The sequence below is a fragment of the Podarcis raffonei genome, chromosome 13 (assembly GCF_027172205.1).
Source record: "Podarcis raffonei isolate rPodRaf1 chromosome 13, rPodRaf1.pri, whole genome shotgun sequence".
Classification (NCBI taxonomy): Eukaryota; Metazoa; Chordata; class Lepidosauria; order Squamata; family Lacertidae; genus Podarcis; species Podarcis raffonei.
Genome location: NC_070614.1, coordinates 34,029,626 through 34,054,291, shown reverse-complemented (window position 1 = coordinate 34,054,291; position 24,666 = coordinate 34,029,626). Strand labels below are relative to the sequence as shown.

General features: G+C 39.3%; 2 protein-coding genes across 2 annotated transcripts; both read left to right on the top strand.

Annotated features, from left to right (window-relative positions):
- Positions 1-1,886: 1,886 nt before the first annotated feature.
- Positions 1,887-10,521, top strand: LOC128398848 (vomeronasal type-2 receptor 26-like). The gene is made up of 6 exons (XM_053360107.1): positions 1,887-2,098; positions 3,108-3,399; positions 4,178-5,038; positions 5,490-5,711; positions 7,367-7,493; positions 9,617-10,521. The coding sequence occupies exons 1-6, from the start codon at positions 1,887-1,889 to the stop codon at positions 10,519-10,521; spliced, it is 2,619 nt and encodes an 872-aa protein (XP_053216082.1).
- A 1,820-nt stretch (positions 10,522-12,341) lies between these two features.
- Positions 12,342-21,351, top strand: LOC128398847 (vomeronasal type-2 receptor 26-like). Its single transcript, XM_053360106.1, has 6 exons — positions 12,342-12,559; positions 14,232-14,523; positions 15,213-16,073; positions 17,780-18,007; positions 19,547-19,673; positions 20,450-21,351. The coding sequence occupies exons 1-6, from the start codon at positions 12,342-12,344 to the stop codon at positions 21,349-21,351; spliced, it is 2,628 nt and encodes an 875-aa protein (XP_053216081.1).
- Positions 21,352-24,666: the final 3,315 nt, after the last annotated feature.

Below are 24,666 nucleotides of genomic sequence, written 5' to 3'. Positions count from 1 at the left end.
CCTCAAAGCTAGGGTTCTCACTCATCTGCCTGCTATGGCAACAGTAGTGCCTCCCAGCGTCTCCTGAACAAAACTGGGAGTAGTGGTTACCTCTGCCAGTGGAAGTTATACCAACCTAATTTATACCAGCTTCATATATATGCCAGCTCTCTTGCAGAACTATCATAACTTTAGGAAGCCAGCATGAATTACCTCTAATCCAAGCTGTTTTTGACAGTGTGCCTGAGCCAGCCTAAGCTGGCATAGGGCACAAGAAAGAAAAGTGGGAGGCATCTGAAGAAACTAGTGTGGCTGCATAAGGCTGAGGTTTAAGAAGGGCATGCATAAGAAATGGAAGAAAGGGGAAATCATGAAGGAAGAATATATATGTCTAGCCAACAGTTGAAGAGTGAAGGTCAACCAGGCCAAAACTCAGAATCAGCTCATGCTTGCAAGAGTGGTTAAAAATAATACTAAAAATTCTTCAGCTATATTTGAAGCAAGAGGAAGAACTAGCATGTCATTCAAGATGACCTTAACAGACTGGAGACGTGGACCCAAGCTAACACCAAGAATTTCAATAGGGACAAATGTAAAGTTCTACACGCAGGAAGGACCAGATGCACAAATATAAGATGGGGACATCCTATTGCAGATATTGTGCAGTATGAGGCAACTAGATGCAAAAAAACTGACTCCTTTTGGAATGAAACAATGTCCAGACCCATTAGATTGCTCTAAACTTCACTTGCAGAACTTTCTTCAAAACAAAACAAAAACATCGAAGGTACATCCAAATAATTCCACACAAGAATTGTGTTGTCTAGCACAGGCTCAGCATCTTAGAAATAAAAGAACTTATAATCAGAGTTGCCAAAAATAGCTCTGCCTCACACAAGCTCCATTAGCCTGCATTCCAGCCCTTAAGGCTGTTGAGCTCCTAGAGAGGCTTCTTATTCCCACAAAGCCTGAGAACAAAGACTTAGCCACCAGCATGATGGTGAATTTGCAGTTCATTGTGATCTAAGGTTAATCTCTCATGAATTATCTATTAGAGAACAACAGCATTTAATTATCAACCCATCAAGGAATTCAGAGACCACTTTGTATACTTCAATGGAATTTCTCCACATTAAAGCCATCAGTAATACACATTTAGGCATTCCCCATTTCAATGTTAATTAAGCAATTATCCTTAACACATCTGGCTTGCCAGTAGTGCATGTGAAAAGGATCTAGGGGTCTTAGTAGACCACAAATTTCATATGACTCAACAGTGTGATGCAGCTGCAAAAAAAAGAAGAAGCCTATTCTAGGCTGCATCAACAAAAGTGTCCAGATCAATAGAAGTAATAGTCCTGTTCTATTCTGCCATAGTGCTATCAATGAATACATTAATTTCTTTTGTAGCTGTAGACTGAAGGCATGTATGTCTAGTATTCATTCTTTGTTGTAGGTAATCCCAAGGCCAGAAATCATTTCCTATTAAACTACATGCAAAAGAAAAAATCCTGTTCAGATGTAGCAAACATGTATCCTTTAGGAATCCCATAGGGAATTTACAACTTTGAATTTCTGATTACTATCCTTTTATTATTATTATTATTGTTCAGACTATAATTAACCACTGCTTGTGAACAACCCCTTTGTAATTTTAGTTCCATTATTAAAATTAATAGCACTATGTGGCAATTGTCATATAAACCACCATATAACACTTAGAGGGATTATTAAGATGCATTTATTCACCAGCCTGCTTATGGGGGTCTTGCATTTGACATCGTTAGCCTGAGAACACTCTAAACATTCAATGCGCACCACTGTAATCAAGCAGACTGCTGTGGCAATGTTATAAACTTAAACAGGGAAATATTTATGTAGAAGGAATATTTGCATCCTTGTGCAGGATGGTTCTAGTGCTACTGCTGATACTGCTTCCTCACATGCCATACAAGGCTCACACTGTGAAATGCAGGATCCAGTATCCACACTATCCTCTTCACAAGTATCATCAGTTAGGAGACCTCATCATTGGAGGGATTGCTTCATATGGTGGCTTTTTTGCCTATTCAATTGAATTCACTGAAGAACCTCCATCGCCACCTTTGGAGGATCTTATGTAAGGATTTAACTCTTGCTTGTTCTTAGTTCCATTTGTTTTGACAGTAGATTGGTCCATGCTAGAGTCACGGCCTCTGAACTGTGACGTATTAGCTGAGGCTGTTCAAATAAATTAAAGGATACCTTATATTTTGGGTACAAAAGGCTGCTTAATTCTATACTGTCAAACCAGATTGGCATGTAGGTCTGGTATGGATTGGGATCATCAAGATGGGGAAAGTGGTTTAACTTCTTTCAAAACTTCTTTTTTGCATTATGAATAGTCTCCCAGATTTATTTACTGATAAGGGAAAGTATTCACTTATCAACTCTACCATTCCTACACTGTAGCTGCTTTTCAAAAACTTCTTGTATTATATCTCTTTAGTGTTCATGTAACGCTTTAAGAAACTTGGTTTCACCAGAAGCGTGTGACATAATCAGCCCTTGATTAGATTTATGATACTGTGAGATTTCTCCCTCACCCTTAGAGCTCTACTGCCAGTTTCCATTCCTTCTCGTATTTCTGAGACTTACTGTAGTTTCATCTGTCAACAGTCCTGTTGACAGTCCTATTGACAATATATCCATAAGCAACTTGGTAAATAGTTAGAGTTGTGTCCAGCTAAGTCCTTTTCAGAAGAGACTCATTGGAATTAACGAGCCTGAGTCCTGTCCATTGGGTTCAATGGGTCTTCTCTGAGTAGCTAACTTAGGATAAAATTCATAAAATGTGGAATACCAATATTATTATTGCTATTGAAGAAATTACTGTATAGGATTTATAAGAAGAGATTATCAGATTTTGAATATGAATTCAAATATATGTAAGGCCTGCACATCTTGAATGAGAGTGAAGCATTGCAACCTGGAAGCATCCATTCTTTGTTGTGGGTCATCTCAAGCCCAGGAGTCATGGTTATTCTTATTGATTTAGCATTTATATATACACTAAAGCTAATTATTTCCTTCATAGCAATTATGCTTGTGGAATATGCTTCTGATATAGAATCTGACTCTCATTGTAGAGTATTGCCTAAGAATTACCAGAACATCCTGGCCTTGGCCTTTGCAGTAATGGAGATTAATGAAAACCCTCATATCTTACCCAACATTACCTTGGGTTTCTGCATTTATGACAACTATTACTATGCTAAGTGGACCTACATTTCCACAATGTTGCTTACTTACACATTGGAAAGATTTTTTCCAAACTACAACTGTGATATACAGAATAAGCTAACTGCAGTAATTGGTGGACTGGACTCCCAAACATCTCTCGATATGGCAACTATTCTGGATGTCTACAAGGTTCCACAGGTATGATATGTGAGTGGTGTATGACAGATTAATTATTCATACATTTCCTTTGTCAGATAGCTCACTTTGTGAATTGATTAATAAGTTAACAGAACATTTTTGGAAGCTTCTTCTGTGGGCCTACATTTTATTCCTAGAAGTGTCTAGGAAGATTTTGTGCCATAAATAATTTGAGGAGTTTCAAAACTGGTTGTTTATTGACCATTAATGATTATACAGTTGCACAAAACTTGTGTGGAGGTTACATTACATTGGCTGTGCAATGAGCATTCATCCCAAAATATTTGCATGCATTTATTTATTTATTTGTAAAAATCAGTGAGGTATACAATTAAAAATTAATTAAAACCCCTATAAATAATAATTAAAGTGACTAGCTGAACAGCGGCAAAGGCCTGTTGACATAAAAACGTTTTTGATGGGCACCTGAATGTCAAAAGTGCGGGTGTCTGCCAAATCTTTGCTGAAAACGTGCTCCACAGCATGGGACTTGTGATACTAACTGTCTGACTCAAGCTGAAGTCAAACCTAACAAAGTTTATTGATTGCAAGTCCATCAAGACATTCTCATACACAAACAATTAAAACAATAATATGCACACATGCAAATACATTTTGCTGTACTAGAATATGATTAAAATTATAGCATATCTGAAACTCATTGACAATGGCAGCTATGAGCTAAATAAACATATCTCAAATGCTTTGATCAACTGGAAGTGATAATTAAATGCTATTTTTATTTTCTAATCCATTTCACCTTCACATGTATCTTCAGCTAACATATAGCCCTGCTCCAGTGATACGTGATAAACACCCAGGCCTTTCCTTCTACCAGATGGTTCCCAAGGAAGAGCTTCAGTATGAGGGGATTCTCTCTTTGCTTCTGCGCTTCCGATGGTTTTGGATTGGGGTTGTTGTTATGGACACTGATGATGGAGAAAGATTTGTGCAAACCGTGCTTCCAGTGTTTCCCCAGAAAGGTGTCTGTTTTGCCTTCATAGAAAGAGTTCCCACAACTGCTTTTATCTCTGACATTGCAAGTATGGTGAATCGGGGGAAAGAAATAAATTTTAAAGTGATGAACAGCAAAGCCAATGTAATTCTGGCTTATGGAGAATCCTTTTCTTTGTCCTATTTCAGGTGGTTGCCATATCTGTCAGATATAGAGCACCTGACAAAGAAACCAAAAGGCAAAATTTGGATAACTACAGCTCAGATGGAGCTCACATCTTTTTCCTATCAAAGGAATTGGGATACAGACAAATTCCATGATGTTATAGCCTTCTCATATCAGTTCAAAGATCTGACAGGATTTCACCAGTTTGCAGAAGGTAGAAACCCTTACAGCATTTCTGGAGATGGTTTCATCAAGGACTTCTGGAAAAATGCCTTTGATTGTGTATTTCCAAATACAAATCAGGGTGATATGGAGGGGAATATTTGCACAGGGAAAGAGAAGCTAAAGGACCTTCCTTTTTTCTATTTTGAAATGAGAATGACTGGCCATAGCTATAGTGTCTACAATGCTGTCTACGCTGTGGCTCATGCTTTACAGGCCATGTCCTCAACTAGGCGAAAACACCGACCAATGTTGGATGGAGTGGGTCTGAAGCTTCAGAATCAACAATTTTGGAAGGTATCATATTTTGAATTTAACAGGGGCAATATTGTAAGTTCTGGATCTAACAGCAGTAATCTGAACAGAAAGCTTTCTCCACAGACACTTCCTATCCTTAAAGTTATGTCTTCCTTCTTCTTTCCACCAGTTAGAATTGTAAATCGTTTATTGATCCCTGGCTACTTTCTTTTGTTGTTGTTGTGGTTAACACTAAAGGGCTAACAGCCAGTACAGAAGTAAACATTGTATTCCAATGTCCTTGACATCCCTAGAGAATAAAATAATAGCTGACACAAAGTTCTGAAGTTGCCTCTGCAAACAGATAGACAAACAAATGATGACATACATAACAAATATGAATGCACTTTTAGAAACAAATAAATGCATGGATTGTGAAACAAATGAAGTTTCTTGCTCTGTTCTCACATCTGTAGCATTTTCTAAACCTTTTATTATTATTTCAATATAGCTCCATCACATTCTGAGATGCATCTCATTTAACAACAGTGCTGGAGACAAGATATCCTTGGATGAGAATGGGAAATTAGCAGCTGGATTTGATATTATCAACTACATTCTTTTACCAAATCAATCAAAAGTGAAGATTGGGAAGGTAGATCCACAAGCTCCTTTTGACAAAATGTTAACCATCAATGAGGATGCCATCACTTGGCACTACTGGTTTAACCAGGTAGGCTACAATACATACATAGTTTGGGTCATCTTTGACTCTTGCTTGTATGCTGAATCTCAGTGTTTATAGTGATACTCAAGCAATTCAGTCTTGCTTCATTGTCACATCTTTTTGCTGACTATAGCATTAACTGGGAAGAGCATCAGAATTAGACAAATCCTGAAATCAAAGGCAAAGCAGGGTGCCTCATAGGAATACTGTGCTGGTCAGATGTGAAGCAGATCCTGTATAAGGAGGCACAAACGGTAAGAGGAACTTGTGGAGTGCTCTGTGGTGTTTTGGCAATTCTAAAATTAAATCAGTGCTATACAAGAATGCCATCATGCTAGGATGGAATGAAGGGGGAAAGGAAAGCAAACACCAGAGTGGAAAGGCAGCATACAGAAATTTCTGTGGTTATTGACATGTCAACCTTGTAATCACAAAAAAATCATTTTACTCAGAAAGCAAATCCCGTTGAGTTCTCTCACTCAAAATCAATGTTAATGTTTATTAGTACAAAAACCCCTCAACCTCTTTTTCTATGATTTTGCAGTTTTCTTGCCAGGGCATCCTTCTCATGACCGATTTTCAGACAATTGCTCACAAATCATTAATGGAGTTTAAGTTATAGCTTTTTTTATTCATACCAAAATGCTAACAGCTGGCCTTGTGGAAAAATTGTCTTTCTGAAAACTATAGTTCTGAAATTCTGGAGTACTGATGCTGTCAGATCTTGCTGGAATTTCCACCCAATTCCATAAAAAAGGAAAGTAAAAGAAAGGGGGGGAGAGAAACAGTTTATATAAAAGCCTCTTAAACCATTTACCTATATTTTATCAGGATTCATTCCCTCTAGGGGCACTAGTGTGCTTGCAAATTCCATTGTCTTTCTTTTTTTAAAAAATCCCAATATTGAATGGGTGTGAGGAATTGAAGAAGACTTGGATGGGCTTGGGTCAAGCATTATAGTTCCTCAGACAACGATTGTGTAGAATGAGTCTGAACCTAATGCTGTTATTGGTGCACTCACCTATTATGTATCTGCTTTAAATTTAGAAATATTACTTTCTTTTCTCCTGAGTTTCTCAAAATAATAAACTGCCTGAAGAACAGTTTATTATCTACAAATCAGCATTTTTTAAACGGTGGGTTTCTACAAAGAAGACACTTATCTTTAGGTTACATTTGAGCTCCCTACACAAAACACACAATAGAATTGCTATGAAGGTCCATGATACTTTCAGTACATGTTCACCCTACCATGTTAGAAATCAGGATTAACTATATTAAACACTTTCCTAATAAACCCCTTTGAACACTTGATTTTCTGCTCTGGAAACAGGAAAATAACAAATGAAATGTAGAACTAGTATATTTTAAGCACTTCAGTTAAGAAACATAAGATATGAGTTCAGAAGTAACGTTAGTTTCTGGATGAGCCAAAGAGAGTGAATAAACATACTAGAATTAAAATTATTGGCAAAATTGCAAAAAATGAAGGTTTTGAGCTATTTTTGAGGAAAATCGGCAAAAACGACACTGCCAACACGGGTTGCCATACGTCTGGATTTTCCCAGACATTTTTTTGCTGATCTCCGACTACAGTATTCCAGGTATGTCTGGGTGATCATCCTCAAGATTTGTTTTCTCCTCTTTCCTCTATGCATTAGACACGACCTCTTTCGTTATGTAGTGAGACTTGCCATCCAGGTTCTAGGAAGAAAGTGAAAGAGGGGAAACCATTTTGCTGCTATGACTGCTTCCCATGCCCAGAAGGGAAGATCTCAAATGAGAAGGGTAAGAACTATATTGTAGAAGTTAGTATTAAGATTGGCTGTAATCCAGAGGAACTGATATGTAAATATCATTTTATTTACTTGTTTATTAAGGATTTTTCTTCACCATATTGTCACAGGGCCATGTACAATAAATGTTAATGCAGAATAAACTCACCATAAACTAAAGTAACAGCAGATAACATAAAATCATAGAATGGTAGAGTTGGAGGGAACTCCAAGGGTCATCTAGTCCAACCTCAGCAATGCAGGAACCTCAAGTAAAGCTTCAATGACACATGGCCACGCAACCTCTGCATAAAAACCTCCAGTGAAGGAGAGTCTGAGGGAGTTCGTTCCACTATTCAACACTCTTATTGTTGGAAAGTTCTTCCTGATGTTGGGAGGTTCAATTTTGAATGGGATGTACAGCTTTTCCTATAGAGTCAGTAGAGAGAGGGAGGGCAGGTTAAAGAATCTGACAATCACACCCTAATGAGCCAGGGGCAAGCTGTGTTTTCTTCTAAATCTTTTCACTGCACTTATCCATTATTTTTCTGGTCATGAACTGTTGAAATGCTGCATGAGCTAAGTAGAATGCATCCTCCTAGCTCAAATTTCATATAATAAATGCTTAAGTTCAGTTGTTGAAATTAACAGAAGAACCCAGTGTTATCAAATATCATAGCATCAATCAAAGCAGTGATATGAACAAACAATGGGGTGAAATGAAAGGCAGGGTAACAAAGAAAAAATTTACATTTTACATTTTACATTTTATTCCAACTTAAGATCTGCGGTGTGTGTGGGGGGTGTATGGAAAGCAATATCTTTGGTGGGAGACATGCTGTGCTCCTTCTGGGTAGTTTGTCCATCACTGGTCCCCCCTGCTGTACTTGGCTCTCATTTGTGACTTCTAGAAGCTGTCAGCATCCAACAGTGGCCACACCCCGGGAACAGCTTCAATGGCCAGCTAACCAGGTGAAGGTAGCCAATGGCTACTTCCGTGAGTTAGGGACTTGCCCTTCATGAGAAGACAGGCTGCAGCAGACTGAATGGACAAGACCAATAGTGGGTCCAATGATCAAGAAGGTGGTTTCTGCACATGCTGTGGAGAGAAGTGGGGGGCAGATGGGACCATCAACCTGTGAAGGCTTCCTAATTTCATCTAGGAAAAGGAAAACTCAGATCCTAAACTTCCACTGCTTTGTGGCTGTATTCATTTATGAGGAAATATTCAGGAGTAAACCCCAAGAACAATCGATACCCCCTGCCTTGAAAGGACATCTCTTGGAAAAGAATAAGCTAAGAAGTAATTCAGGCATAGGCAAACTTGGCCCTCCAGATGTTTTGGGACTACAACTCCCATCATCCCTAGCTAACAGGACCAGTGGTCAGGAATGATGGGAGTTGTAGTCCCAAAACATCTGGAGGGCCAAGTTTGCCTATGCCTGAAGTAAATCATACTCAAATCTAGAGCTGAGGCCCTAATGCACTTGAATGGTGTCTTCTTTGCCTCCTACCGGCAATTCCCACAGCCAAGCTGGTGCCTAATGTATTGCTTTCCTTTCTTATTGATCACATCAGTGAGGCCAAAAGAGGGTATTGTCATCTGGGAAGCCCAGGACCTCCATACACATGAACCAGGATTGCACCACAAAGTTAGGGAGATCCTTGGGAGTGCCAGGTCAGGTTGATAAGCTATGAAATGTGGACCAAATTTATCCCCCATTACTGCCCTTGAGTCTAGAACTATCACAGGTTCTTTTGCTCTTTTCATTGAACAGGATGTTGTTCTCTCAGTCTTGTAGGAATAATTGGACAAATGATAACAGTGCACCTTAGAAATCTTAGAACAGCTTTTACTCTTACTTCAAGATTTATAAATAGCTGCCTACTCAAAGGAAAATCAGGATTTTATAATCACTGTGATTTTAATGTATTTGTCCTGTTGCATCACTGTCCTTAATGATGGGATATAACTGTTGTTTATGGTGACTGTCACAAAACTGCCACGGACAAATCACTACTTCCAGTGTGTTAGGGTGGTAGGGCTACATATGCTTTAACTGTGCATGAGGAACATTTACACCTAGTTAGTAAGATTTGTGGAGTGAAGATTAACATCAGACTTTTCGTTTTCAGATATGAATGACTGTTTTAAATGTCCAGATGAACACTATGCAACCCCCCCAAAAGATGCATGTGTTCCCAAGAAAGTAAGTTTCCTGTCTTATGGAGAACCTTTGGGGATCAGTTTAGCCTGTTTTTCTCTTTCTTCTTCTATGATGACAGCTCTGGTGCTAGGGGCGTTTATAAAGCACCACAACACTCCCATTGTCAAAGCCAACAACCGGGACCTCACCTACGCACTCCTCATCTCCCTTCTACTCTGCTTCCTGTGTGCTTTTTTATTCATTGGCAAACCTTGGAAGGTGACATGTCTCCTCCGACAAACTGCTTTTGGCATCATCTTCTCAGTGGCTGTTTCTTGTGTGCTGGCAAAAACTATCACAGTGGTTCTGGCTTTCATGGCCACCAAACCAGGATCTAAGATGAGGAAGTGGGTAGGGAAGAGACTGGCCAATTTTATTGTTCTTTCCTGTTCTCTTATTCAAGCAGGCATCTGCACTATATGGCTTGCAACCTCCTCCCCATTCCCAGATGTTGACATGCATTCTTTGACTTCAGAAATTGTATTAGAATGTAATGAGGGGTCTGTAACAATGTTCTACTCTGTTCTTGGCTACATGGGATTCCTAGCAATTGTTAGCTTCACTGTGGCTTTCCTTGCCAGAAAGTTACCTGACAGTTTCAATGAAGCCAAGTTTATCACTTTCAGTATGTTGGTCTTCTGCAGTGTTTGGATATCCTTTGTTCCTTCCTACCTGAGCACCAAAGGAAAATATATGGTTTCAGTGGAGATCTTCTGCATCTTATCCTCCAGCGCTGGGCTGCTGGGTTGCATCTTCCTTCCCAAATGTTATCTGATTGTGCTGAGGCCTGAGCTGAATAACAGGGAACATCTAATAAAGAGGAAGGCTGAATGACTGTTTGGTACATGTTGCTATAAATTGCATACCTGAGGGGTTTTTGTCTGCACTCAATATAAGCCTGAATGTTCCTCTTGCAGCACCTATCATGTTTACACTCCTACCTTTGTAATTTTCTGAATGGTTCCCTTATTGTGGTTAGATTTTCCTTAAAGCTTTCCAAACACACACTCTCAATCTATTACGAGATCTGCTCATGTTTATGCATCTCCATGTACAAAAGAAGCCATATCACTTGCCATTCAGGCAAAAGCTACTATTTTATTTTACTTATAATTATAAAAAGATGTATATTCTGCTGCATAATAAAATATATCAAAGCAAAAAGAAATTAAAAATATTGCTTAGTGACCTCTATCTATCTATCTATCTATCTATCTATCTATCTATCATCTATCTATCTATCTATCTATCTATCTATCATCTATCTATCCTCACTTGCGGAATGTTGCTATGGCGTATTGACCTTCCTTTATTTATTTATTTATTTATTTATTTATTTATTTTCCTCACTTGCGGAAGGTTACTATGGTGTATGTAAAGTGAGTGCAAATTGTGGGCCCACTGAATTGCACTTATTACAGAGATTACGTGCATGTAGGATGTTTATGCCTGCTTTTGCAACATTCTGTTTTGCCTGCTCTTTTTTCTGCCTCTTATTGCCAGCTTCACTAGGTCCTAGATAGCTTACAATACAGCTGGACCCTGTGCGCCTTTAACTGTTCACAGTGTCATAGAATGCATTGTATCTTTCTCCCCAGAGCTTTGAGTGGTTCAGTTGTCTAGTGATACTGAGTTTAAAATACTTTGTCTCAGTGTTTACATATCATCAAGGCTCTGTGCACTCTGGGAGCAGCGTATGGACCTTGTTAGTTGATCATTTAAGGAAAATTACAGAAGAATGTCCAACTAGAAGCAAAGCCAGAGAGGTGTTTGGGTCTTGCAACATCGAGGTGAACATTGGCCAATGGGCCATGGTGCACATGTGGTGTGTGTACACATACACATATAGAGCACATGGTAAGGTGAAAGGAGTTTCCTTGGACCTTGCTGTAAAAACACAGCATGTGACAGGCAACTGACTTGGGAGCTAGGAAAGTTGAAATCCTCCCATTAATCCACCTCACTGCCCGGACCTCATTAGTTTTAATAAAGATAACCTGTTACCCATCTTTCTTGGGTGTGCTGGCAAAGGCTCCTACCCCTTTTAAGTACAGAAGAAGTGTGTGAGCAAAATCAATTGACCAGTTCACAAAGTTAACAAAAGTAATGCCTAACTTTCACCCAACTAAGTGAAAATTATAACTTCTGTTAAGATAGGCAAACAAATTCAGTTTCACAATTCCTCAGAGAATTGATAGATTTCAGTTGGTGAACATGTTTCCTTTAATTATCATAAGTATAGTAATTCTCCAGTTTCTCTAGCCCCGCATGAACGTGGACACTATCAAAGCTAATGAGATAGTCTGTAAAAGATAATATACACAAATCTTCCCCCAAATGATGTCCTCCAACTGTTTTGGACTACAACTTCAATAGAACCAACCAGTGGTGAATGCTGGAAATTGAAATTCAAAATATATGGAAGGTGCTCAAGAAGACTGACAATCTCTAGCGATCACAGCTAGACTTAGGGAATGTGAATAGACAAGGATCTTTCAGCATGATCAGGATTTTTTTAAAAAAAACACAAAACATTTTCTTGCATTCTGTATTTTATACCTATAAGGAGACTCAATTGCCAATATTTTTTCTCAATGATACTGTCATAGTAAGAAATACTTTTTTTCAGTTTTAAGGCAATGTTTGTAGCAAGGATGGTGGCATTGTTGGTCTTGATGTTGATGCTACTTCCTCATGTAATATCCAAGACTCACATTGTTAAATGCAATATCCCTGATCCACAGCCTCCACTCCACCAGTATGATCAGAATGGAGACTTCATCATTGGTGGAATCGCGTCTCACAGCATCATCATCTCCAACTCAATAGCCTTCAGCCAAGAACCCCCACCAGCATTACCTGAAGAGCTTAAGTAAGGAATTAATAATTTCAGGCTTCTACTTTGCTTCATACTTTAATCCCTTATATACCATGGCAGGCAACTGGGTTCATTACACGTGGCAACATTTGCATGGGAGTTCAATCCCTGGCAAAGTATTAATGCATATCATTTTCTAGATCCCTCAAATTAGAATGGAAAAATAACAGTTGTCTCCTTGGTTTTTTTTAAGTGGAGGGGAAGGGGACTCTGGTTATTTTTTAACCAAGGCAAGGGAATCTTTGATGGGCTGGTCCATCTCAAAAAACCTTAATGAATACCAAGGTGGATTGAAGCTTTTAATTCCTCTGTCAAGTTATCTGCCAAAAATGTTTCTGCATGGTTACTCTGTCCCAATGTGTGACTTGTGCTCCGTCTCTCCACCTGCACCTTATGTGTGTGTGTATCACAATCATTTTTCATAATTAATATTGTCATAAAATAACACATGTATATTTGCCCACATATTTAGAAATAGTTAAATCCTCTTTTTGCCTTCTGCAAACATGATATTTAGTATTCTAGAATATGATATATAAAATAGACATTCTTCTGAAAAAAACAAAACGGATTTGCACACTTATCCCCTTTTATTCTCACAACCATTTCAAAGTTCTTTGAATTATTCTCAGACATCTACTTTTCTACTGATGTGGATGATCTTACAGTTCAATGAAAGTGTGTTAAAGTTGTGTTATAATGTGATTGGTCCAATTAGTTCAATTTGAACTCTTACTGGCAGCAGTTCCTCAAGGTCTGAGACAGAAATCTTTCTCAGCCCCATCCTCACATCCTGTATCTAAGATAAGTTGTTCGAGATTTAAGATATGTACAGGTTACTGTTTTTGAACACATCTAGATTATGCTTTTTCTCGATTTGGATTAAAGCTGGTTTGCGGGGAAACACTGTATTTCATAAGATGACATGAAGGAGCACATACAGGATAAATATGGATTGCTGCTCATGTCATGTGCTGCTCATGTCCCAAACCAGCAGTGGGGAGTGGGGAGTACTGGTTGTAGAGTAATTGGGAGTGTGGATACAGCCTTAATCTATATTTATCTGTATATAAAATGTTTGCCACTTTCCAGCTTTGACATTGTGTGATAATTATTTCCTTCTTTGGTCAAGGCTTCATGGCAATTTGGGGGCTGTAGTTTGCCCTCCCCCACATTTAAATATGTTTTTTTTTTTAAAAAAAAGGGACAGGCTACTTAGGTTGAAGCCATAAAAAATTATTCTTTGCAATGTAATTCTGAACTGATGCACTGTTACCTCTGAGATTTCTCAGACACGGGGTAGAGTTCATTCATTTCATTTAGTAAACATTGCAGGCATTGCTATTTTTCTAGGAAAAGAGGTGCCAGAACTCAGCATGAATGCCACCAGTGTTCTCTTATAATGGCAATGGCACCCACAGTGGTGCTAGCACTGGTTCCGGCAAACTTTAGCTGAAAAAAGCCCTGGTTGCAGGAAATCTATCACTTGGTTTCTAAATGGTCAGTATTCCTCTCATGTGAAGACAGAATCACTCCTTTGAGGTCTGCCCCATAGGCAGCCTAACTGACCTAATGACAAACACTGGAACTCAATGTAGAACATAGCTGTGAAGCATTTACAAAGTGTGGCATACTTTTCTGATAAGGAATGCAACTCTCTTTCTAGTGTGGTGCCTAAGCATTACCAGAACATCCTGGCCTTGCAATTTGCAGTGAAGGAGATCAATGAAAATCCTCAGATCCTACCTAATGTCACTCTAGGCTTCCATATCTATGACAGCTATTTCAATGCCAAATGGACCTATCATGCCACAATGTTACTCACATCCACACTGGAAACATTTGTGCCCAACTACATCTGTGACATAAAGCAAAACCTTTTAGCCATCATTGGGGGACTGGACTCCCAGACTTCCCTTCAAGTGGCAACAATATTGGATATCTATAAGGTTCCACAGGTGGGATATTTCTCTCTTGGTGTCCAGAATAGGGATTTACTCCATCTATGTTGTATGATGTAGTTTAGAAAAACAAATCTGTGCATTCCAAATAACCAGAGGGACATATTTTTTGCGTGAATGTTGGATGGGAGATTTTTTAAAACTGCAGCCTAATCCTGAGGCAGAAGTTTTTATTTTTCATTTCAACCACTGCAATGACAATTTGGGGAGCATTCAGGGAACTTCTTATCTCTTGAAAACTTTTGGCTCTGCTTCAGGATATATATACGTCATCTTTTTTTACAATTATGTCTCTAAAGAGTGAGACTTTTGAGCCAAGAAGTCCTCAGTATTGTTGCAATTATCTCTTACACCTTGAATTTATTGGAAATCCTTAGGCATGACACTGTTCTCTCTGCTTCCTCCAGTGACACGTATATGGGTGGGTGTGAGTGATTTCCTCACACCAAGCTGAGGAAACAACAATACATAATTAAGGAATTATTGTGAAAATAAGAAATATGTAGGGGGACAACAAATTTTGTCCTTGCTAAGGGCACCATATTACAAAAGTCTGCCCCTGCTTCCACTCTCTATACATACCAGTTTCATAGCACCGTTGGAAGAATTGTTGATATAACAACATGTTTCAGGTTAAAGTGGTTATCACTTCTGTCACTTTCTTCCTTCCCCACATTTCTCTTTAGCTCATATATGGATCTGCACCGTTGATGAATGATAAAACCCCAGGACTTTATTTCTACCAGATGAGCCCCAAGGAAGACCTCCAGTATCAGGGGATTCTCTATTTCCTTCTGCATTTCAGGTGGACATGGATTGGGATCCTTACCAGCAATGATGAATATGGAGATAGATTTGTACAAACTGTAGTTCCACTTTTCTCCCAGAGTGGTATTTGTTTTGCCTTCACTGAAAGAACTCAGAAATTCACTTTTATCACAGAAGTTAATGCTTTGTTTAACAAGGGGGCAAAAATCCATGATAATATAATTAACAACAAAGCCAATGCAGTTGTGGTCTATGGGGAATCGTATGCTGTGCCTTTTTTCAGATGGTTTCCGTATCTGTCAGAACAAGAACAAATGCCAAGTAAGCCAAAAGGTAAAGTGTGGATTATGACAGGCCAGATGGAGCTAACATCATTTGTTTATCAAAGGACTTGGGATACAGAAATACTGCACGGGGCCCTCTCCTTCACAGCTCGTTCTGGTGATGTACCAGGATTTCACAAATTTGTTGAGAACAAAAACCCTTCTAGCTCAAAAGGGGATGGTTTTATCATGGACTTCTGGCAACAGGCATTTGGTTGTGTATTCACAAATCAAGTTACTGGCAATGTGAAGGGAGATATCTGCACCGGGGAAGAGAGATTGGAGAATCTTCCTGGTCCTTTTTTTGAAATGAGCATGACCAGCCACAGCTACAACATCTACAATGCTGTTTATGTTGTGGCCCAAGCTTTGCATGCCATGTCTACATCTCAAGTCAAACACAGATCAATGGCAGGCCGTGGAGAACTGAAGCTTCAGAATCAACAGCTGTGGCAGGTAAGGGGCTGAGCATCCTCATCTGCATTATATGCCCTGCCTCTTCACTGTGTACCACAGAAGAGGGAATGTTTGAAAATTGAAGTAGAAATCTACAGCAAAAATGAAAATATGAGTTTTATTCCAGCTGAGTTCTAGTCTGTGTTTTTCATTCCACCTTCATCAAGATGTTTTTTTTACAGTTTTTAAAATAATTTTTCTTCTCCATATTCCTCAGATAATGTGGCTATATTTGTAAAATCCTTATGTTTGTGTTTTTTTGCAAATAGGTTTGACTAGTATATACATTTTCCCAAGCAATTTCATCTAAATATAATATATATTCTTTTCACAAATGAACTGCACCACAAAATTCAGAGAAGTGTGAATTGGGCAGGAAATTGGTGTTTCAGTTCACATTTGTTCACAGTTCACAAATTGGTTATCAAGATGCAGACAAAATTGTATTTCTCCTCCACGCTTTCTTGTTGGAATTGTAAAAAGAATTTGAAATGTGTAATTCCTTACAGATACTGGACACTATTGTCCTATTTGTGTATGCAAGTTCTATGTACTCAAACCCTTTCTTGTACATTCTGTTTTATTTTTGAAGTAAATTCAAGTATTTCTATATAGAATGTTCCATGAACTTGAGTTATATTCAATTTACTACTTGAAAGGACCCACACAAAAAATTGGTCTACATTCTTTATGGGTAATGGTGCGTTCAAGGACCTCAGGATTTGCTTAGATACTGGGGTGTGTGAACATATGAATTATATTTATTTGCGTATTTATTTTTTATTATTAAATACCATGACATTTCCATTTTCCTACCTAGTTTTTCAATTTTCCTCCCTAACAAACAGTAAGCATTCTTTGGCTGCTAAATGTTCTCAGTCCTCATTGGGATGTTTGGGGGGTTGTACCCTCCTCAGGGTTTCCTTCCCTAAAGTCTTCTTTTGTACCTCTGCAAATCTTCCTGTTGTTGTTTAGTCGTTTAGTCATGTCTGACTCTTCGTGACCCCATGGACCACAGCACGCCATGCACTCTTGTCTTCCACTGCCTCCCGCAGTTTGGTCAAACTCATGTTGGTAACTTCGAAAACACTGTCCAACCATCTCGTCCTCGGCCCTCCCCTTCTCCTTTTGCCCTCAATCTTTCCCAACATCAGGGTCTTTCCCAGGGAGTCTTCTCTTCTCATGAGGTGGCCAAAGTATTGGAACCTCAGCTTCAGAATCTGTCCTTCCAGTGAGCACTAAGGGCTGATTTCCTTCAGAATAGATAGGTTTGATCTTCTTGCAGTCTATGGGACTCTTGAGGCTCCCCCAAACCTGCTCATACCATCCTTTTGCATGTGGATGATGGATAAGGATCCATATTTACCTCCGAACCTGCAGTATAGAAAGAATGATATGTAAACCCACAGTGTATATACCATGAAACCCATGGAGCCATCACTTTCAATAACCTATCAGTGCTTTTATGGTTGTTTGTGCATTTTCGAAACAGGATGCCATAATTATTGACCATCTGTATTTGAAAATGAACTTCAAAAAGTGATACATTTGTGGCTTCAAACTTATATTTAAAGCCTGTTATTTTCTAGGGGGGAAAGAAAAGAAAAAAGATGGCTTCTATCCAGAATGGATATTTAGAATCTCCAGCCTTAAATATGCAATGCAACATTATTCCTTCCTGAACTGCCATTTCCTTTTCAATCTAGCTCCACCATTTTCTGAGGCATATCTCATTTAACAACAGTGCTGGGGATAAGATTTCCTTTGACCAGAATGGGGCGATAGTAGCTGGATTTGATGTCACCAACTGGATTGTTTTCTCAAATCAATCCTTTCAAAGAGTGAAAGTTGGGAAGATTGATCCCCAGGTTCCTCCAGAGCAAGCACTTGCTATCAGTGAGGATATCATAACATGGCATAACTGGTTTAACCAGGTAGGAGGTAATCGTCAGCCATTTGGGAAGATTCCGATTTTGAATGAACACTCCTGAATAATATACAAATGTTATTTTGCTTAGCATTTTTCAGCCCTTATTAAAACTGTTAGCTGTTGTTGGGATTGAAAATAGCACAACTGTCAGAAGCAGTTGTCAAGGGCAGGGCAGCAATAACTCACACGGTGCCCATGAAGTTAACTCTTTATTCAAAGAAACAAGATAGCTCAAGACACAAGGCCTAGTGTGCACAGCAAATAGTCCTGTCTGATCTAGCCCCTATGAGGAAGTTGCAGGGACTGAAGATCCCTATCTTCCCACAGTTCCACCCCCCCCCGGTCTTTCCAAGCAATCTGATACTTCATCACCTTGTCTGTCTCTGCTCTGCTCTCTTCATCCCTCTTTTGTTCCGAGACCAGGGAGGAGGGGAGATGGTTGCAGCAGGACAGGAAGACCCCGGATTCTTCAACAGCCTGCCTCGTCTCTCCCTTACTACTGACTTAACAACAACAACAACAACAACAACAACAACAACAACAACAACAACTGCTGAATGAAGCAAGCTGCCACAATAAATGATCTTTCAAACAACCATGTTAAAAGAAGAGGCTACCTTCTTTTAAATGCTTTTCAGCAATTTCATCTATTTTACACGGCTACAGGCATCTTCACTTAGTTAACAAGTCAGGTTGATCAATAAACATAGCAAAACAAATAATTTATTCAACAAGAACATTTTCCAGAATGTGCAATGCAATTATAATGGCAATGTTGATACCCTTGTGGCATTTCAAGCGCACTTAAGAAGTTCCAGAGAAATTGTGATGATATAAGACAGGGGTCATGATAGCTCAGTTGGTTGAAGTATAGTGCTGAAAATGCCAAGGTTGCAGGTTCAATCCTTGTATGGGACAGCTGCATATTCCTGCATTGCAGGGGGTTGCACTAGATCAGGCATGTCCAAAGTCCATTTTGGGGGCCTAATCTGGCTCGCCAGTCAGTTTAATCTGGCCCCGTTGGTAGCTTATTTCCTTGGGTAAATTCCTAAAAAGAAGCTGAACTTCAATCTTTGAAAAAGGTCAACAACTTTGGTTGGCCCTTTGGTCGGCCCCCATGGCACTTCACTTCATCAAATCTGGCCCTCTTTGAAAAAAGTTTGGACACCACTGCACTAGATGATCCCCTGGGTCCCTTCCAACTATCCATTTCTATGATATGCTAATTCGTTCATCAGCTAATGAGCAGGATCTTCTCCTGTAACAATGCGGATTTCTTTCTCCCCCACTGTCTTCTTAAAAAGAAATGTGGAGATCCTGAACTACTAAGAAAGAAGTATGTCTATTATCTTAAAGTGCTTGGCAAAAGCTCTCTTTGGAGAACCGTCTCCCGCTCCCACAACAAATATCACTCAAGATGGGAGGCTCAATCAGGAGTGCAGGGACTGTCCTTTGCTACTTCAAAAATGTCTCAGAAACTTGAGGATTATGGCTATATTATTCTGAGAATCGAATTTTCTCTCTCTTTCATTTCTGAATTTAGACACTGCCTAAATCTGTATGCTCTGACAGTTGTCATCCTGGTTCTAGCAAGAAAGTGAAAGAGGGGGAGCCATTTTGCTGCTATGACTGCACCCCATGTCCAGAAGGGAAGATTACAACCCAGGAGGGTAAGAAATATATGCACAAATTTATATACGGTTCCCTAAATCAAAGAAAAATATCCACAGGAAACAATATATTCACCAAGGTTCTTGTTTCCAGTTTTTGAAACTTGGTAGAAAGATTTGGGTGGCAATGTACCTAATCGTTTAGTAAACATATTTTTACACACAGCTTCATTAATTTGATTATTATTATTTTTTAAATCCTCTTAAAAATGTATGTAAATCTGCATTTTCTCTCAATATGTGTTTAGCAGTATCCATCCAAGTTCTTTTCCATTGTGCATTTACATTCATAAAACTTATTTAGATGTATATTTTAAAACTTTATGCTTCAGGTAATCAAGTCATAATATTTTGAGAAATCCAGCAAAGAGCTAACTTCCAATCTGCACATACAGAGGTTTGCTAAGATTGAATTCTTTTTAATTTACTGATTAAGCATACACATAAGTATGCAGTGACACATTCCCTCTATTATGCTTTAGAGAGGGGCTACAGAATATTGACTGGAAACCCTTGGTTAGTTCTTGACAATGTGAAGTCAATCAGGAAGCATTTCCAACCCTTCTGCATTTTCACTCAGTTAACTATGTACTTCTGATTGGCAGCCTAAGCAGATGGACTCCATCATTCACAATTGTAAATTTTAATTGTATATTCATGAAACCATTTTTGTTTTTGTTTTTTAAATGGAATAAAAAAAGAAAAGAAGGAAAAGTCACAGTATGTTGAGGAAACGTCGTATTTTTGAGATTAATACAAAATATTTTCTTTTTCAGATATGACTGACTGTTATAAGTGTGAAGACAAAAAATATCCAAACAGAAATAGGAATTTATGTATTCCCAAGAGTACAAGTTTTTTGTCCTATGAAGACCCTTTGGGTATCAGTTTAACCTCTTTTGCTCTTTCCTTTGCTTTCATTACAGCATTTGTGCTGGGGACATTTATGAAGCACCATCACACTCCCATTGTCAAAGCCAACAACTGGATCCTGACCTACACTCTCCTCATTTCCCTCCTTCTCTGTTTCATTTGTGCATTGCTATTTATTGGCCAGCCTCAGGTGGTGACATGTCTGCTTCGACAGACTGTTTTTGGCATCATCTTCTCAGTGGCTGTTTCCTGTGTGTTAGCAAAAACCATCACAGTGGTTCTGGCTTTCATGGCTACCAAGCCTGGATCCAGGATGAGGAAGTGGGTGGGGAAAGGAATGGCAAACTCTGTTGTTCTTTCCTGCTCCATTATTCAAGCAGCCATCTGCACTATGTGGCTGGTGATCTCTCCTCCTTTCCCTGATGTTGACTTCAACTCAGTGGCTGGAGAAATTGTATTAGAGTGTAATGAGGGGTCTGTGGCTATGTTCTACTGTGTTTTGGGCTACATGGGCTTTCTGGCTCTTGTGAGCTTCACTGTGGCTTTCTTTGCCAGAAAATTGCCTGATAGTTTCAACGAGGCCAAGTTTATCACTTTCAGCATGTTGCTATTTTGCAGTGTTTGGCTTTCTTTTGTCCCAACCTACTTGAGCATGAAGGGAAAATATGTGGTGGCTGTGGAGATCTTCTCTATCTTGGCCTCCAGTGCTGGATTGCTGAGTTGCATCTTTGCCCCAAAATATTACATTATTGTGTTGAGGCCTGAGCTGAACAGCAGGGATCTGCTAATAAGAAGGAAAACATGAAAATTGAACAGATCTCTGTCATTTTTTAATGATCTGCTGTATAAAGGTTTGTCTGCATCGGCCCTCCATCTTTGGAAGCCCCAGGCTAAAATGGGTTGCAGTATCTTCAGAGGTGTCCAAATTTTCAATGTTTCTGTCTACTGTCTTCATTAATGCACATTTCACTTTAGGAAAAAAATGTTTTAATGCAGTTTTCATTTTGGTGCTATATACAGCATTCAGGTGTGGGTATCACTGTTCTGATGGTTTAAAACATAGAGTAAAACCTCCATTTTGGTAACCGCTATACTAAGTTTGGCAACAATATTTTCAAATTTTCAAATCCATGCACTTTTGAAAAATCTGGTCCATCATCTTTATTCAAAATGGCTTCCAAAAGTATCCAAACATAGAATCAACCCAACCCCTAAATTTCAATACCCATCATGTCAAATTGGACAATGATAACTCCAGAAGTATCCCAAACAGTACAGTTTGGAATGGTTTGGTCTAACACCTTTATTCAAAATGGCATATGATGCTTTCCAATGATTCATGAAAACTAGCTCAACGTGGGGCTCAAACCTATGACCCTGAGATTAATAGTCTCATGCTCTACCAACTGAGATATCTCCACACTGTCCCTTGTTGTCTAATTAAATGAATGAGAAATGCTATTTTAATATAACAAGTATGTTTTCTTAGCAATTCCACAGGGAAAGCCCAACTTTTAATTGGTAACTCTCTTCCCAAAAGGAGTTTGCTGCTATCCAGCACATACCCTTATATTTGCAGTGACCACTAGAAAAACCAATAGGATGCTATAGATATAAACCATGCAGCATTCAAAGTTTGGTACTCAGAATGATATCATCGCTGGCTATACTTCTTGTACTACTTCCACCCATGGTGTGCAAGTCTCACATCATTAAATGCATGGTTGATGATCTACACTATCCACTTCTCAGACCTTCATCATCTCTGAATCAATAACATTCAATGAAGAACCCCCACCAACATTGTTTGAAGAGCTTGCGTGAGGAGCTATCTTTTTAAAAACAAATGCAAATTGATGTATAATTTAATTCCTATTGTGGTTGTTCTTAGCGGTGTAGGGTGCTAGGAGAACTGTGATTTTTGGCTGGTGTTGTATGTATACAAAATGTAAAGACAAATTACATAGCACTTGTGTATCCCTAAGAGTACATGTTTCTTGTCTTATGAAGAATCTTTGGGTCTTAGTTTAGCCTCTTTAGTTCTTTCTTTTCTGTGATCACAGCTCTAGTGCTAGGAATATTCATGAATCACCACAACACCCCATTGTCAAAGCCAACAACCGGGATCTTACCTACATTCTCTCCTGCTCTGCTTCCTTTGTGCATTTCTGTTTATTGGACAACCCCATAAGGTGACATGTCTCCTCCGACAAACTGCTTTTGGCATCACCTTCTCAGTTGCTGTTTCTTCTGTGCTGGCAAAAACCATCACGGTGGTTCTGGCTTTCATGGCCACCAAACCTGGATCCAAAATGAAGAAGTGGGTTGGGAAGAGTCTGGCCAACTCCATTGTTCTTTCCTGCTCCCTCCTCCAAGCAATTATTTGCACTGTATGGCTTGCAACCTCTCCTCCATTCCCAGAGGCTGATATACACACAATGTCTGAAGAAATTATACTAGAGTGTAATGAGGGTTCTGTGATTCTGTTTTATTGTGTCTTGGGCTACCTAGGCTACCTGTCCTTAGTCAGCTTCACTGTAACTTTCCTTGCCCGGAAGTTACCAGACAGTTTCAATGAAGTCAGGTTTATCACTTTCAGCACGGTGGTCTTTTGCAGTGTTTGGCCGTCCTTTATTCCATCCTACCTGAGTTCCAAGGGAAAGTACATGGTTGCAGTGGAGATCTTCTCTATCTTGGCTTCTAGTGCTGGCTTGCTGGGTTGCATCTTTGCACCCAAATGTTACACTATTATGCTAAGGCCTGAATTGAACAGCAAGGAACATCTAGTAAGAAGAAAGGATTGAACAATATGTCCACATCATTTATTGCAATGTGTAATCTAGCAAAGTATGTGTAGTGTGGATGCACCAGAATGTTTGCTTTCCTTTATCTGTTCTAGAAGAAAACTACATTTGAAAAAAAATATGAACAAATTCCTATGCCCCACAAATAACCCAGAGATGCATTTTAAATAAAAGGACAAATTCTACCCATGTAAAAACACACTGATTCCGGGCTGTCCACGGACAAGATTTAGAAGGCAATTGGGCTGGATCCGGCCCCTGGGCCTTAGTTTGCCTACCCATGGTATATTCCTTGCATCAATTATAAAGGTTACCAGATTAATATCAATGAATCCTTAGGATGATTTTTTGCAATCCCTGCTCACCTAGAGCTCTGGGGGAGCAGCGTTTGCTGTGCAGAAAGGCCACAGCCCTGTCTGAACTGCCATAGGGGGGCACATTTAATGCTTCCCCTTCCAACTGTGCAGTGTGAAGGCTTGTCAGAAGGGCCAATCCAGTTGCAGAGGAAAGGGTAGATCAGGCCCACCACTTGACAGTACTTAAGAGGGCAACCTCAAGGAGTTCAACATAAAATTATCAAATGAGTTTCTGTTCAGACTGGATGGGGTGCACCTATCAGCTGCAGGGAATGAGTTCTGGTAACAGAGTCTGGATAGGGGACTCAGGTTGCAGCCCGGCAATGTGGGGGTCCAGCTCAGATGGCAGATAAGGCATTGGGTTAGATATTTAGCTAATTGGTACCCTGTTAAAGGGGTCAGGGAAGGAGTCTCTGTCCAGGAGCCTACATGGGGGCTAATGGACCATAGCACCATTCTCAATGGTGACCCAAGCAGGGTTGATGCACCTGGTCCATGTCAGGGGTGACTCCCCAGTTATGGATTAAACCCCACTGTATTTATAAAATTAACATAAATGGCAGGATCACAGACAAGCTGAAGGAAATACGAGAAGGGTTTGTTAAATATTTTTCTGAGTTGTATAGACAAGGGAAAGAAAAAACATTTAAGATAGAAGAGTACAGTACATCAGAAATAGCAATATGCCATATTTAAAAGAAGAACAAAGGAACATCCTTAACTCCCAGATAACAGTGCAAGAAATACTTGATGCAATAAAAAGCTCCAAAAATGGCAAATCTCCAGGCCCGGATGGCTTTACGGCAAAATATTTTAAGATATTAAATGAACAATTAGCGAACCCATTGAAAGATGTCATGAATGAAATACTGAACACAGGCGAAATCCCAGAAACATGGAAACAGGCCTATATAACAGTAATTCCAAAACAAGATGCAGATTTGCTGCAAATTAAAAACT

Excerpts from the sequence above, each read along its gene's own strand:
- LOC128398847 (XM_053360106.1), top strand. The coding sequence starts at position 12,342 with ATGGTGGCATTGTTGGTCTTGATGTTGATGCTACTTCCTCATGTAATA. Across the intron at positions 12,560-14,231 it reads GCATTACCTGAAGAGCTTAA|TGTGGTGCCTAAGCATTACC; the intron begins GTAAGGAATTAA and ends CTCTCTTTCTAG. Across the intron at positions 18,008-19,546 it reads GGCATAACTGGTTTAACCAG|ACACTGCCTAAATCTGTATG; the intron begins GTAGGAGGTAAT and ends TTCTGAATTTAG.
- LOC128398848 (XM_053360107.1), top strand. The coding sequence starts at position 1,887 with ATGGTTCTAGTGCTACTGCTGATACTGCTTCCTCACATGCCATACAAG. Across the intron at positions 3,400-4,177 it reads ATGTCTACAAGGTTCCACAG|CTAACATATAGCCCTGCTCC; the intron begins GTATGATATGTG and ends ATGTATCTTCAG. Across the intron at positions 5,712-7,366 it reads GGCACTACTGGTTTAACCAG|ACACGACCTCTTTCGTTATG; the intron begins GTAGGCTACAAT and ends TCTATGCATTAG.